The sequence below is a fragment of the Channa argus genome, chromosome 11 (assembly GCF_033026475.1).
Source record: "Channa argus isolate prfri chromosome 11, Channa argus male v1.0, whole genome shotgun sequence".
NCBI classification, from domain to species: domain Eukaryota; kingdom Metazoa; phylum Chordata; class Actinopteri; order Anabantiformes; family Channidae; genus Channa; species Channa argus.
The window spans coordinates 20,038,216-20,053,829 of record NC_090207.1 but is presented as its reverse complement, the minus strand read 5'-3'; the positions used below and the strand labels follow the sequence as shown (position 1 = coordinate 20,053,829).

General features: G+C 39.6%; 1 protein-coding gene across 2 annotated transcripts in view; it reads left to right on the top strand.

The window, feature by feature from the left end:
* Window positions 1-13,901, top strand: part of hmcn2 (hemicentin 2) — a 44,197-nt gene extending 30,296 nt beyond the window's left edge. The window contains exons 53-81 of one of the 2 annotated variants that reach the window (XM_067521742.1): window positions 66-210; window positions 295-422; window positions 621-777; window positions 883-1,004; window positions 1,090-1,254; window positions 1,414-1,521; window positions 1,637-1,771; window positions 2,049-2,183; window positions 2,410-2,679; window positions 2,768-2,958; window positions 3,037-3,250; window positions 3,437-3,571; window positions 3,678-3,868; window positions 4,552-4,633; window positions 4,938-5,108; window positions 5,311-5,463; window positions 5,860-5,997; window positions 6,401-6,522; window positions 6,638-6,878; window positions 6,979-7,038; window positions 7,128-7,247; window positions 7,400-7,534; window positions 7,674-7,793; window positions 7,976-8,101; window positions 10,467-10,595; window positions 10,676-10,969; window positions 11,083-11,202; window positions 11,299-11,425; window positions 11,579-13,901. In XM_067521742.1, coding sequence (XP_067377843.1) covers window positions 66-210; window positions 295-422; window positions 621-777; window positions 883-1,004; window positions 1,090-1,254; window positions 1,414-1,521; window positions 1,637-1,771; window positions 2,049-2,183; window positions 2,410-2,679; window positions 2,768-2,958; window positions 3,037-3,250; window positions 3,437-3,571; window positions 3,678-3,868; window positions 4,552-4,633; window positions 4,938-5,108; window positions 5,311-5,463; window positions 5,860-5,997; window positions 6,401-6,522; window positions 6,638-6,878; window positions 6,979-7,038; window positions 7,128-7,247; window positions 7,400-7,534; window positions 7,674-7,793; window positions 7,976-8,101; window positions 10,467-10,595; window positions 10,676-10,969; window positions 11,083-11,202; window positions 11,299-11,425; window positions 11,579-11,957 — 4,613 coding nt within the window. In that variant the 3' untranslated portion in view covers window positions 11,958-13,901. The remainder of the gene's footprint in view (window positions 1-65; window positions 211-294; window positions 423-620; window positions 778-882; window positions 1,005-1,089; window positions 1,255-1,413; window positions 1,522-1,636; window positions 1,772-2,048; window positions 2,184-2,409; window positions 2,680-2,767; window positions 2,959-3,036; window positions 3,251-3,436; window positions 3,572-3,677; window positions 3,869-4,551; window positions 4,634-4,937; window positions 5,109-5,310; window positions 5,464-5,859; window positions 5,998-6,400; window positions 6,523-6,637; window positions 6,879-6,978; window positions 7,039-7,127; window positions 7,248-7,399; window positions 7,535-7,673; window positions 7,794-7,975; window positions 8,102-10,466; window positions 10,596-10,675; window positions 10,970-11,082; window positions 11,203-11,298; window positions 11,426-11,578) is intronic. The other variant, XM_067521743.1, reaches the window with a different exon arrangement.
* Window positions 13,902-15,614: the final 1,713 nt, after the last annotated feature.

Genomic DNA, 15,614 nt, shown 5'->3' with positions numbered 1-15,614 from the left:
TTTAAAAATAATTTTACATGCTAAACCCAAGTCACTGCACGAATGTCACCTTTTTACATTTCTAGTGCCACCAGTAATAAAGGACAGCGGTTCAGTGGTGACTGCACATGTCGGCCAGGATGCAGTTTTACCTTGTGAAGTTGAAGGTGACTCTTCACCTACAGTCACGTGGAGAAAAGATGGTTTTCCTGTGTCTCAGGATAACAATAAGTAGGTCCTAAAATAACTAAAAGGGCAACCTGGCATTTGTAATATAATCCATAAATTCATATTTGAATAATGCATTTGTTTCAGGTATACCGTGTTATTAGAGGGCTCATTGCGTGTACATGGCGTTCAGTTGAGTGATGCTGGCCGCTACTACTGCACTGTGTCTAATCAGGCTGGCTCAGATCACCGGGGAATGGACCTTCGGGTATTTGGTAAATACAGAAAATTTGAGTTACTTTGTGACTATAGGTGTTTTTGTCTAATTTTGCATTATATAGCACAGGCAGGTGGGAGGTTTGATTATCAATCAGTACTTGTTTGGATTTTATCTTACTTTTAGTGCTTAGACACAACTACAGCCACTCTGGTCACCATGTATATCAAGCTAAAACTGTACTTTCTCTTACCAGTGGGTCCTTCAATCAGTCCTGGTCCATTCAATGTGACGGTAACCACAGGGATTCGGGCTGTGCTGAGCTGCGAGACTACAGGCATTCCCCCACCTAAAGTGTCCTGGAAGAGGAATGGCACTCCACTTGATGTTAGTCAACTGCCTGGAGCATACAAGTAAAGACCTCGGTGGAAATTTGATTGAATACACAATAAGCATGCATCACAACTCACACACATATTAAGAGGTTTAAGCTGATGATTTTATGCTCCTCGGCCCAGGTTACTGTCCTCCGGATCCCTGCTTCTTTTGGCACCATCCAGTGAAGATCAAGGTTACTTTGAGTGCACTGCCATCAATGATGTTGGAGAGGAGCGCAGGGTCATTGAGGTCAACGTACAAGGTATTGATTGGCTTCTATACAAGCAGATGGTAGGAAGTGATGTCAGGATCGTGAAATAATAAAAAAAACCCACCTTCTTCTTTAGTCCCACCATCTATTGAAGATGATATCACAACCGTCACAGCTCTGAAAATGTCTCCTGTGGTGTTGCCTTGTCATGTACAAGGAAGCCCTCAGCCCACTGTCACCTGGACCAAGGCTGGTGCCAATCTTGGCTCCAGAGGAGGAAGTTATCGTGTTCGTCCCACTGGTAGGACAACTCGCTTAGAAATTGAAGTGTTTTTATGACTCCTTATGTAATTATGCATTGTGTCTTACTGGAACCACACTCCCTCAGTGCAATTAACTTATTTTTGGCCATCAAAATTGTGACATTATACTGTGTCTGTATACTTGTTTTTTAATACAGGTGTTTTGGATATAACTGCTGCTGTGCCAAGTCATGCTGGCAGGTACACATGTTCAGCCCGTAACCCAGCTGGAGTGGCTCACAAGCACATTTCTCTCACAGTGCAAGGTGGGCTCTTAAGGGCTGGTTGAAGGTCACTCTGGAAATGTTATATCTTAAAATACTTGCCTTAATAATATAAACTCATGTGACAATGTACTGTATGTTTCTTCCCTTTACCTAGAGCCTCCAGAGATCAGGCCAATGGCAGAGGAAGTACAGGTGGTATTGCATCATGGGACCGTCCTACCCTGTGAGGCCCAGGGCTTTCCCAGACCGTCTATCACCTGGCAACGAGAGGGAGTTCCCATAGCAGCAGGTATCACTGTATACAATACAGGCACATCTTTGAAAACGACTTACATGAAGACTTTGTTACTGTGGTGAAGCTATTACTACTGGTATTTACAGCACATGCTTGTTTGATATCTGTCACATTCATGGAAAATAATAATTGATCCCACCTACATTGCTTTTTTTTTAACGCCGTATCATTTACTAAATTCATGATGTTGGATAAGAAGAGACCCCAGATTCCCTCTGGAATGAATTTTCAATTTTCATGTAAATTTTTCTTTATTTTAAATTTGTTGCAGGTCACAGGCTGGCTGTGCTCTCAAATGGAGCTTTGAAGTTTTCACGTGTCACACTTGGTGATGCGGGCACCTACCAGTGTCTGGCAAAGAATGATGCTGGTGTAGCTGTGGGCAGGACCAAACTAGTTCTTCAAGGTAACATGGACTTGTGTTCACATAGATAAGATAAAAAATAAAAGCTTTTATGTAGGGAAATTGTGTTGTTACAGAAGCTGAACAAAGAATAAAAAAATAAAAATAAAAAATTCCTAGAATATTTACTCCTAGGGTAATACTGCAACTGCTTGCTGCTAATTCCCCCAAAGCTGTTTTTGACCATTTTTGACATGAATTATTACTGACTCACTGAATGTTCTGCCAGTTCCACCGGTGTTGAGTGTACCACGTGTGGAGTACACTGCAGTGCTAGGCCAGCCAGTCAGTCTGGAGTGTGTAGCTGATGGACAGCCCCAACCTGAACTCACTTGGCACAAAGAGAGGAGGCCTGTGGTTAACAGCGCTCATATACAGGTCTTTGCTAATGGAACTCTGTTGATTACTTCTACCCAGCGCAGCGACGCAGGCCTTTATACCTGTACTGCCAAAAACCTCGCTGGTAGAGCCAGCCAAGATATGAGGCTAGTTATTCAAGGTAAGCTGAGGCTCATTACAATTTTTTAGTCACAAAGTTTATAGAGGCACTTCAACATATTAATTAATCTAATGATGTTTCTTTTCAGTCCCCCCCATGATTCCTCCTGCCCAGACAGAACTCTCAGTCATTCAGGGATTTCAGGCACTGCTGCCATGTGCTGCTCAGGGTTCACCAGAACCCAGAGTATCATGGGAGAAGGATGGCACCATTGTCCCCAACCTTCCAGGCAAATTCACTGTTCTGCGATCAGGAGAGCTGATTATTGAGAGAGCTGAGGTACAATTCTTTACTGCATTATGACCTACATGCATCTTGGTCCAAGCGTAGGTTTAACTGACTGCTTTCTACACACAGCTAGTAGATGCTGGTGTGTTCACATGTGTGGCCACCAATGCAGCAGGCTCTGTGAGACAAGACATCCGTCTGTCAATCAACATGAGGCCTGCCTTCAAAGAGCTGCCAGCTGATGTGATCCTGAACAAAGGACAGAGTCTGATCTTGTCCTGTCATGCTCAGGGAACACCATCTCCTGTGATCTCCTGGACTGTCAACAATAGCCCATACCCAGGTATCATCATTTGTAGGATGCATTTGAATACCATTTAAGAGCAATTTTTACTAAAAGTACCTACATTTCAAAATAGCAGCTTCTGTTTATTACAGCAACTTCAACCAGAAATCAATATGGTAGTTATGTTTGATATAATGCAACAGTATCACAACCATGTTATGCATTCACTAAAAATTATTTAAGGTGCCACTGTAGACGAGGCTGGCAGGAGCTCCATTGTCATTGACAATGTGACCGTAAGTGATGCTGGAACCTACGTGTGCATCGCAGAAAATAGTGTGGGTTCCATCCGGGCACTATCATTTGTTCGCATTAGAGGTGAGAATTTTTTTTAAGGATTAATCAGACACATTTATTTAACTTTCAACAGATAATAGTATTGATTTGATTTGTTTCATACTATAAATATATGCTGTGCCTCAAGAGCCCCCAGTGTTAAAGGGTGAGGCCCAGATGTCTCAGATAGTCATCCAGGGAGGCTCTGCAATGCTGGACTGTCCAGTTCATGGAGACCCCAGTCCTGTCCTTCACTGGCTCAGAGATGGAAAACCCCTACTTCGCTCCCTTCGTATGCAAGCTCTTCACAACGGATCCCTGGTCATTTACAGCATCACTGTAAATACAAAGTTTACTTTGCTACCTAAAATGTACTGCACTGACCTCTCCAGATTGGTTTTTGTTCAACCAAGACGTTTGGGTTTAATTGATTAAGGCTCCTTGAGCAAACCAGTTACTTCAATAAATGTTTCATGTCTTATACAACAGAAAAGCGTGATTCATCCTATCCAAGCTTCATCTGCAGTCCCCTTGAGTGGATGAACAGTGTGTGACTGTCCTACAGCGTCCTGCTCCCACCTAAATCAGATTCAGTTCAGTCAGAGAGGCTAACAGCATTAGCAACAGAGACAGGAGATGAACAGGGAGCTGGATGTTCCCAGACTCTGCCCCTATTTCCTTAGCCTGTAACCTTGTTAGATCTCTAACTGGTGCTGTAATTGCGCAGCCTGCAGCTGAGACTTTCTCACAGACAGATGACTGTCCTTCCCACAGAGTGCTCTAATGTGAAATTTCCTCTCTCTGGTTCAATAATATGTATTATGACAAACAATTCAATAAAATAAAGTCTCAACTGCAAAGTGGAAAATGTTTTTTTTCCCAAAAATGTCTGTTTTTGTTTACCATAAAAATATAGGTGATCTAAGACATTTTTGTCCTAAATGTTTCTTGCTCAATTAAAGTATTATGGTTCTTCAAAGTGCCAATTAAGTCAAACTCTTCTCTTTCTGTTTGACCTACAGGCTACAGATGAAGGAGATTATCAGTGTGTGGCTGAAAGCGAAGCTGGAACAGCTGAGCGGACCATTAGTCTCAAAGTTCAGGGTGAGTTTTGCTTGTATTTACACACGGATATAAAATTATTAAACAAAAGCACAAAACCACATGTGCCTCTAATAACAGATTTAGCTCTGTCCATTTCTCTTCTAAAACAATTTCAAATAACTAGTTTTACCTTAAATTGCACTAATTTATGCGTAGTATCTCATTTAGATCTTTAAGTTTGATGTAAGTTAATAATAACATACCTGCAATTTTTTTCCCAAGCTCATTGTTTTGGTAATGCTGCACTTAATCTAGCCCTAAACATATATGTCTTGTCTTCCTCTCTTCAATCCTTGTAACACAGTCAATGGGGGTTATTCCAATTGGGGGGAATGGGGTCCATGTAGTAGCACTTGTGGACGAGGTTTCCAAGAACGAGTAAGATTGTGCAACAACCCTGAGCCAGCCAACGGTGGCCGATCATGTAGTGGCCCCAGAATCGAGTCCAGGAAATGTCACACTGGTCTCTGTCCAGGTATAACTCATTGTCATTTAACCAAATATTTCCTTCAATTTATCAACTTCTGTGTAGATATGTAGAAAAAACTGTAAGCCTAGTAATTTTATTTAGTTTATAAAATAATACAATATTTATTATTTTAGAACTGCTATCAGGTCCGTAATTCCAAAATAGTGAAATGTAGCTAAATACAATATTTTTCTCTCGGTTGATGAAGGAGAGACTCCTCGGAAGACCAGAGGAAGCCTGATAGGTATGGTGAATGAGAGAGAGTTTGGTGTGTCCTTCATGGAGGCCAATATCACAGACAACATGGAGGAGGGGAGCAGCACTTTACAAGCCCACTTGGACAACATCCCAGCCAGTGTTGGTGAGTAATCACACATTATATTACCTGGGTTGATATCTTCGTACAACAATATGTATTATAAAGAGAAAGGTACTCAACTAGTTTCATTGCTTACCTCACTAATTACAATTGTACAGTATGGATTGGGAAGATGCAACCAATTTAACTTATATATTACTTTTTTTAAAACTGGAAAATTATATATTTTGTTTATGACGACGGAAAAAGCAGTGATGACACAGTTTATTTCATATTTGTTTGTCAAGCTGGAAAATGTTCTGCTTTATTTGTAATTTCTATCATTACAATGTGAAGACTGAGCAGTTCATTTTTAGCATACAGTAGGTATGCTGAAGACAAAATGGAGTGTGTTTTCGTGACTCTGAAAACACTAAGGATGATGCTGTTTCGCTGCAGGTCCCTTGCTGCGGGTGCTGGTGCCTGTGTTTGCTCCCATCTACTGGACCACTGTGCTGCAGAATGGTGCAGCTAGAAATGGCTTCTCCTTCACTCAGGGTCAGTTCAGGCAGGAGTCCCAGCTGGAGTTTGAGACTGGTAAGCTCATATCAATTTCTGTTTTATTTCTATAGACCCAAATCACAAATATGCTTTAAGAGGCTTTGCAATCTTTACTTAGACTTCCAAATCAGAAATGCAAAAAGGTTATGCTGGTTTTCATGCAGGTTTTATAGAGGTTTCACTTATGCACTCATCCTTTATACATTTTTGCGAGAAAATGTCTCACAGACTAAATGATAAACTAAAATTACAGATTTTATTACCTGTCAACACTGATTCTCAGTCGTAAGTGAGTTTGTAGTTTCAAAAACAACCAGCAGATGGCACCAATTACTTCAACAGATTTTCATGGGCTTATACATCAAGGCTATAAGTATCAGCTTTATCATTTATGCTTGCTAAAGATTGGTCATTTTACTTTTACTATCTCTTAAAACAGGGGAGATTCTACGTTTGACCAACGTTGCCAGAGGTCCGGACTCTGAGGGAGTTTTGCTGATTGACATCGTAATTAACGGATTTGTACCTCCATCATTATTATCATCTCATCTGAGCCTACAGGTGCATTACTGCTGTCATTATAATGTGCATTTAAAGATCTTGAGCTTATGCCACTACAGAATTGGATATTCAAGTTCCCCTCTAATTTTGGTGACCTTCGCTTTGTGTCCCCTAGGAGTTTGACGAGTCATACGTGCAGACGGGCCGAGGGCAGCTGTACTCATGGTCATCTCAGACCCACCAGAGAGGAGGAAACCCCATGGTTCTGCGCTGCAATCACACCATTATTTACGAGGGCCAAGAGGAGCGCCAGGGCCCTCTACTCCAGCTGCTCAGGGTCTCTGACATGGACAGCACCTACAATATGTTCACTCTCACTTTGGACTTCTACATTACCACCAGACTTCTCATACCAGGTCTGAGAAAAAAATTCTGATTTAAAATTTCCTCACTAAATAATAGGAAAAAATGTATCTGAATGTTGACAGAGCTAACACTACTAAACTATGTTTGCAGATGGTTTCACAGACACATGCCCTAAAGGTTTTATTCTTGACACAGCCTCCTACTGTGCTGGTATGCTGCTTTTTGTGCCTAATTTGTGTTTTGGCAACATCTATCTTTAAACATCTGTAACTGTATTAGTTTTCTTATGATTAAATTAGATGAAGATGAGTGTGTGCTTCAGTCTCCCTGCTCTCATTCCTGTAATAACATCATGGGAGGCTTTTCCTGTGCCTGTCCCTCTGGCTTCACCATTTCCACAGAAACCAACACATGCCAAGGTAAGTAAAAAATAGCTGGTTTGCCAAAGGATTTATGTTTTAATAAAGTGATAATGACCTGTGGGATCCTTAATTCCTCATCTTGTTCCGTTGTTCATCTTACTCTTCATCATTATGTTGGCCTAATGTTTGTTTCACCTTATACTATGCAGATATAGATGAGTGCTCCCAAGGCTCACACATGTGTCACTACAACCAGCAGTGTGTCAACACAGTGGGCACATATCGCTGCCAGACCAAGTGTGGACCAGGATTTAAGCCTAGCATCACAGGAACCAGCTGTGAAGGTGAGTCACTGTTAATCATTGTTGACCTTGGTTAACAATGCATCTCCTGCTCTAGTCCTGCATCTTTTCTCAAATGTTATCGTACAATAACATTGGCATCTTTAAGAACATCACAATTTCCACATTACATGTATTTCAGATGTGGATGAGTGCCAGGAATCTGCTCTCTCCCCATGCCAGCATCAGTGTCTAAATACACTGGGCTCCTACCGCTGTATCTGCCACCCAGGTTACCAGCTGTCAGGGCATCGCTGTATTGGTCAGTCACCTTTAGACATCCAGCTTATAGAGAGCTTACAATAATCATGTATAATAACATAGATTTTCAAATTTAAGACTTGAACAAGACTATGATTACGGAAGACGTCTGAAGGCCCGGGGGAATATATAATTGCAATACTTTTTGACCAAGGTTATAACTGCTAACCGTTAATTTTACAGATATCAATGAGTGCATCAGAAATGTGTGTCCAGCTCACCAGCAGTGCCGTAACACAGAGGGAGGATATCAGTGTTTTGACAGCTGTTCAGCTGGCATGACCAAAGCAGAGAATGGAGCCTGCGTGGGTTAGTAGCTGTCGTGATTTATTTCTTTCTTGCTCAGTTTGTCTGCAGGGCAGTAAACGTGCCATTTTACCGCAGGGCTCGACATTAACGCTTGTCCAGTTGCCAAGGCCACATAAGCTCTATAATCGGGGAAGTAGAATGCGTCATGCAGTTGCCTGATTGGGCAAGTAAAAAGTAAATATGATGGTGTGCGGTGTTGATTTAGGTGTGTCTCCCCACCACAAATTGGTTAAAATCTAATTTCATTGTAGAGCTGCATGCAGCATATTCTACCTTAAAGTATTGACAATTTCTCATATCACGTGAACCAGAGAACATTTTTGTTTTCACTTAATGCTGTCCTACCTCTGTTTACAAACTAAGATAATTACCTGAAATGTTAATCCATACTGCAGATGAAGCGTTCATCCTGTTTTTTTTTAATATATTTATGTAACTTAGATCAACTTTCTATACTTCAACAGCTTTTACAGACATGAGATGCAGCTGCCAGTCAAATTTATACTGTGTGATGTGGCAAATTATTATTATAAGTGTAGAAAAATATTCACTCAGTTTCACATTTTACTGATTGTTTAGCTCTGATCAATGCCATGGTTTAAACAGAACGGAAAGGTACACAGACAATAAAACATTATCGTCTGGAACATTAAACTAGCTTATTAAGTAGGTTATTATAAAGTAGGTTATTTCAAATTAAACTCCCAGAGCAGTATAGCTGTGCTGTGATTAATGGTAATGAGAAGCAAAGTTCTCTTGCCATCAATAAAACACACTTACTACAATAAAAGTATTTTACATATCACCAATAAGCTAACTAGTAAACTGAAAGAGACTCACAATTTCGCCTTGATGTGAGGAGAATTGAGAACCAAAACACACCAGTTCTCCAAAATGTGATCTGTGTCTATCAAAACCTAAAGACAACAAAAGTTCATGACATCCATAAAGTCTGGGATATTAACATTTTGATGGATGGCATGAAAATCTTGCCATTTTTGTTGTGAATAACCATCCAAAAAACAGGCTCTATCTACAGGTACACTATATTGCCAAAAGTATTCGCTCCCCTGCCTTTGGACCCATATGAACTTTAGTGACATCCCATTCATAATCAATAGGGTTTAATATGACGTTGGCCCACCCTTTGCAGCTATAACAGCTTCAACTCTTCTAGGAAGGCTATTCCACGAGGTTTAGGAGTGTTTTTATGAAACACATAATACACAGTGCTCGCAGTCTTTGCTCTAATTCATCCCAAAGGTGTTCGATCGAGTTGAGGTCAGGACTCTGTGCAGGCCAGTCCAGTTCTTCCACACCAAACTCACTCATCCATGTCTTTATGGACCTTGCTTTGTGCACCTGATTCAATTATTTGTATAGGTAAACAAATACTTTTGGCAATATAGTGTATCTCTGCACCTGTTTGCAGCCTAGGGGACCCAGGGACCTTCTTCTATTTACTAATATTTGTAATGCAAAATCAGCAAATAAATCTTCAAATTGGTTTAAATAAGAAGTAATTGCCTCATTGAATACACAATGCCACTCCATTTAATTTAGATGTAATAAACAAGTAGAATAACACTCTGCTTGTATGTTTCTTATCCATTATTCAAATGGCCCATACTCTCATTTATGTGACTTCATTATAATTGTGAATGAGGCTGTTTAGTATTTGGATCAATTAGCTTAATAATTATAAGGTGCAAAGCCAAACTACAGGTATTATATTATTGGGTCAGATACACATTTAATTAATTAATGTAATTTTTTTCTGCTGTTAATCTCATTCTCTGGTTTTATCATGATCTGTGACCAGTATTTATGTTTCATTCTAACATTGTAGTACTTTTGAAAATACAGATACAGTAACACAGTAAGTTCGTCAGTTTTTGATAAATCTGAAGATGAATGCAGTAATTGGTTCAAAACTATAATACTCACAGGAATAACACTTCATAATTTAGTAGAGATTATACATGACTGCCTCTCAATTTTATGTTTTGTATGTTAATAAAGTATAATAATTGTCCAAATCCCTGTTTATTTTATTTATCTTTTAATATGCCTACATTTATTTATTTTTTGACAAGTGTGGCAATTAAAACATCTCATGTACTTGCCAGAGTGATCTAAGAAGTTATCTAAAAAGCTTAATGTTGAGAACGTTAAGCCCTGTTACAATATGCCTAATAATCTATCAGCCTTGAGGGCACATAGATTTCATTCCTGCCTTCAAGACAATACCTAGTCTTAGTATATCAGGTAACACACGCTTCTGGGTTTCTGTACACAGAATTGACCAGCATTATGATAATTTGTAATAAAAATAATAAAGGCAACTCAATTACATATTTTTCAGATATTGATGAGTGCCAGGATGGAAGTCACATGTGTCGTTACACTCAGATCTGTCAGAACACAGTTGGAGGTTATGGTTGTGTATGTCCAAGAGGCTACCGATCTCAAGGAGTAGGCCTGCCATGTCTGGGTATGTCTGTTGCATGATACACATTAGCACTGCTGAAATGCAGAGCATAAACTAACATGATTTTTGTTTTACCTTTTCAGACATTGATGAATGCCTGCAGACACCGAATCCTTGTGCCTACCAGTGCCGTAATGTTCCTGGTAGTTTTAGGTGCCTGTGCCCTCCTGGTACTGTGTTGCTTGGGGATGGGCGCTCTTGTGCGGGGTTGGAGAGAGGTCAAACATTCACCAATGCGACCAGAATCAGGGCCAGACTCCGTCCCCAGCTGGTGTCTTCTCTAAGCAGACCAATTCTCTCTCGTTCTCATGGAGTATCTCGCATTACCAGGCAGAGCTGTCCTGCGGGGTACACCAACAGAGACGGGACATGTGTTGGTTAGTGTGTGCATTAAAAATATTTTCACAGATACAGCATTCAAACAGATGTGAAGAGATGTGTAGATGTGAAAAAGTCTCACAACTACATCCTCACTTTGTTCTTTGTACAGATGTGGATGAGTGTAAGCTCAGAAAGCCATGCCAGCATGAGTGCCAAAACACCATAGGCAGCTTCCAGTGCCTCTGTCCCCCAGGTTACCAGCTCCTTCCCAATGGCAGGAGCTGTAAAGGTTAATAGTCTGATTCAACTGTTTTCTAATCATATCACATAGGCCTATCTTTTAAATGAACCAAGCTAACTTCTAATGCTTTCTCTGTAACATTAGACATTGATGAGTGTGTAGAACAACGCATCCAGTGTGGACACAATCAGATGTGTTTTAATACCAGAGGAGGATACCAGTGCCTGGATACACCCTGCCCTGCATCCTATCAGAGTGGAGGAAGCCCTGGGTAAACTGCACAACATAAATACTGTGTACAGTGTTTAGATGCAGCAGTTAAGGTTGTAGATTCTGTACATGTGCTTGTCCTATATTGTAGCTGTAACATTATTTTTGTTACTGTGTCAGTGACACTTTACTCTTTCCTTTTGACTATTTAAAGGACCTGCTACAGACCCTGCTCTATGGACTGTGCCACAGGAGGCACTTCCCTGCTTCTGCAGTACAAGCTGCTCACCCTTCCCCGCGGCATTCCACCCAATCACAATGTGGTACGACTGTCGGCTTTCTCAGAATCAGGTATTCTGCAAGAACGTACATCTTTTATCATACTTGAGCAGGAATCTGAGAGGGGTGTGCCGGGCCGGGTGTTTGGCATCAGAGATGAGGCAGGCAGGGGCATTATCTTCACCTTGCAGGCTCTGGACACACCAGGACTAGTGCAGCTCAAGGTGCAGGCCACCACCATCTCACTACAGGGCCGCATTACCTACCAGAGCATCTTTATCATTTACATCTCTATCTCAGCATACCCCTACTGAGCCTCTGTGCTGCTTTACAGATGACTCTGGCCCCTAGTGGCCTCTGGATGCCACTTACCTACAGAATGAGTTCCTCAAGGATCTGTGCCTTGGACACATAAGGCCATGTAAATAGAGTGTAATGTGCAAGATAAGATGTACATGGCTAATCTGGGCATATCATTAGGATGTGTATTCTGGCCTGTGATGTCATAAAAGCAAAAGTCATGTAAGAGAAAAGATTTTTAAAAAATTAAAAGAAAAAAGGCTCTTAGTAGCATCTGTTGAATTAATTAAAAAAGAACTACTTTATTGAAAACATATGAACTGACAAATGCTGGATGTAGTAAATATTTTGTTCCTATTCAATTTGGGAAAAATGCCACAGGAGCACATTTTCAATAATTTAAAATACAGAATGCAAAAATGTAAACTAAGCACTGTTCTTCTACCTTATATGAAAATACGAATGCTGCCTGCATTTGGAAATTGAAGCATTTTTATAGCTATGAAATTGTACAATGTGCCTCGCTATTATTTTAATTTATTTATCACTGGTTTTAACAACCTCCTGACAAGCAAGGCTTGACTAACAAACCTTCAGTTGCACAGTTACGGTGCCTTGCATTTATCTAGCTAGTATCAGTGTTTCATTTATCGTTACCTTTTGTAGTCTTGTAACATTTTTGAAATGAAAACATTTTAAAGGTGCTATTCTGAATGTATGCAAGAGTTTCTGCAGTGTGGCACTAGCTACAAGGCATGTTTCCCATTTTTCATGATGGTATACAAAACATTTTATTGTTCCAATCTCACCATTTTTAAATTTTGTGCTAATAAAAGTCATCATTTGTCATTAATGTACAAATCTGAGAAAAAGTCTAAAATCTTAAACTATGACATCTTCCCAACTGCAAAAAACATCAATTGTTTGCCCTATGTTTTTTTTTTTTTTTAAATGACACATTTCTGTTACTGTAAATGTCACAAATTTGTATAAATAAAACAGACAACATACTAGTTGTGTTGATCTCATTGCTATACTACAATTATAGTCATTCTTTAAGTCCCACCACAGTAACATGTTTACAACATGACCAAGTGGCCTCGAATTGATATGTAATGGACTGCAAGCTTTTGATTTAGTTGACATACAGTACATAACTGTACAGTATGTGTTTTAGTTGAATTTTGTATTAGATCAAAAAGCATATATACTGCTGTGTTAATGGAATATGTAAATAAGCATATACTGTCTATTTTAATAACTAAAGTGATTAGAGTGTGTACTAGGTCATGTGTTTCCACGTATGTATGTGTGCATATTATCTGTTCTATATATATTGTGTTTAGAGATGTTTTATGGCATTTATAATGAAAATTAGACTTGTGCTTAAAGAGATCCAAATAAATAAACTGCACAAACATTTGACAAACAATATTACTGGAAACATATTAAGCAAGGCAAAGCCATTTGGCAATGACATTAATGAATCACGCAGAAATCCTAAGCAGATGTTCAATTTGACTCAAACCTTAAAAATATCTTACATTATCTCTTTCCTAATCAGTTATGACTAAAATGTGCCACTGGCTTACATGGGTACAAAAATGTTCCACTTTCACATTAGGTGAAATAAACCCATCGGCCACAGCATTAGGTACATCTGTACAATGCAAATCAAGTTTATACAGTGAGTCTGCCATGAATTCTGCTTTTAATAGGTTATACATTCTCAGTTTTTAGTCAGTTTTGGCCCCCACCTTTATTTACGTGTCCAAACATTAGAGCCATCTCTTAATATGATGTACTCTACTACAGCTCCACCAGCCACTTTGAACTCATTAACAAATACATAGTAGAATTGAACTGAGAAATTATAACCTTGTAAAGTAGAATTCATGGCAGAGCTGATGTAATGGATTGCATTAGATTTTAAGGTGTAGCTAAATAAAACAAGTTTTGCTAATCCTACAAAGAGATCCAGTCACTTGTCATGGTCACACTGTCATAAACCGTTTTGAAACAGACAAGCTGTAATAAGACTGTCAGTTACCTTAGTGAATGGGGCAGGGTTCAGGTTGTTTTCTCCGGCTGAAATTGACAGATCAAATGTTGTGTCTTGAGAGTTGTCACCACTGATACAAGCTGCTGGCTGTCAGACCTAAGGAAAAGAACACAAAAAGAACACAACCTCAAAAGGAGGGGATTTTAACATTCAGCATCCTCTTTTAGCCTTTGTATAACTATCAGTGAACAATTCAAGTCTACACCAAGAGACAGGATGTCAGTGGAAATCTTTTGTAGCAGGAAAGTCTGGAGAGAGTCTGTATGAACAAAACACACTAACAGCTCTCTATAGGTGTGTTCACCTGCTCACATTAACTGAAACAGATTCAACAGATGAACAGATGAACCAGCATGGCACATCCACTTCCTGTCCAAAAGAAGTCATCACCCATATTTAACCAAGCCAATGGGTAAGAGCCTTTCATTGGATAATTAATATGTCTCAGCTAGCAACATGTTATTCAACCCTAAGTGATAGCTGGCTACCTGAAAATACTGAATGACCAGGTTTTTCTATCAATAGATTATTTTCTTTCATGATAGCATGTTTTAAGATAACAATGCCAGGATTCATCAGGCTAAAAATGGGAAAGAGTGATGGAAATAAATTTTGTTACAATGACATAAGCTTATCAAAATGATGCCATAAAGCAGGCATGCCATAATCAAAGCTAAAGGTGGTCCAACAAATTATGCGTGGTGTTTTTTTGGGGGGGCTAGGCAGTGTATAACCTTACTCTTATGCATTTGTTACATAGTGATGTAAACAAATGAACTGCAGGGACAGAAAACTGGAAGAAGAGCACATTATGCTAGTCCCCAGCAAAGTGCCTTCGTAGACTGTGTGTAGTCTCCCATGGCTGTTAGGTGCACTGCTTAAATACCAATGTAAATGCTAAAAAATGGAGCAGGAACAATAAGTAATAAGTACAATAAGTATTGTCTCCTCTTTTGGTTGTCCACCCCTAGAATACCACCTTAGTGGACTATGCCCCATTTATAAAGAGACACATGGCTGTTGGAGTTAATCGGTGGCTATTTGACAAATTTATTACCTCTGTAAACACAATGGTATGGTGAATTTTTCAATTTTGACATGAGTGTTATGTTACGGTCAAGGACAAAACACAAATTTGGCATAATGTGTAGTACTGCCCTTTGTTCTTTTGCTGTTTATTTACCTGCAGTGAGTAACAGAGAGGGTTGAAGCGAGCTGACCTGAGCTGAGAAAGTGTTTGTTGATCCTTCACTTGGCTGTTGCCTTGAGTTGTTTTGATTTTTGCTGTTTGTATGATGTGGTCATTAGCTTACTCTAGAAGCTGGGAATTACTGAGTGCTGGTAGTTAATGGCCACAAGCTGCTCAAGCAACCTAACATTACTTTCCAAATTAAAGTGTCTTCTCCAAGCACCTTTAGAAATTAGTTTTTGTGTGTTTTTTTTTAGAAACGCATAAGAAATGGGTTTTTAAAAAAACAGCCATTAAAACTTCTGTATGGTACATGATGTAAAGCTGTGGCTGTGCTGTGGCTTTAATATTTCTGAACCATAGACAATAACTAAAGAACCATTTGAACTTCAAAAGATCTATCTAAATACATAAGCAGTG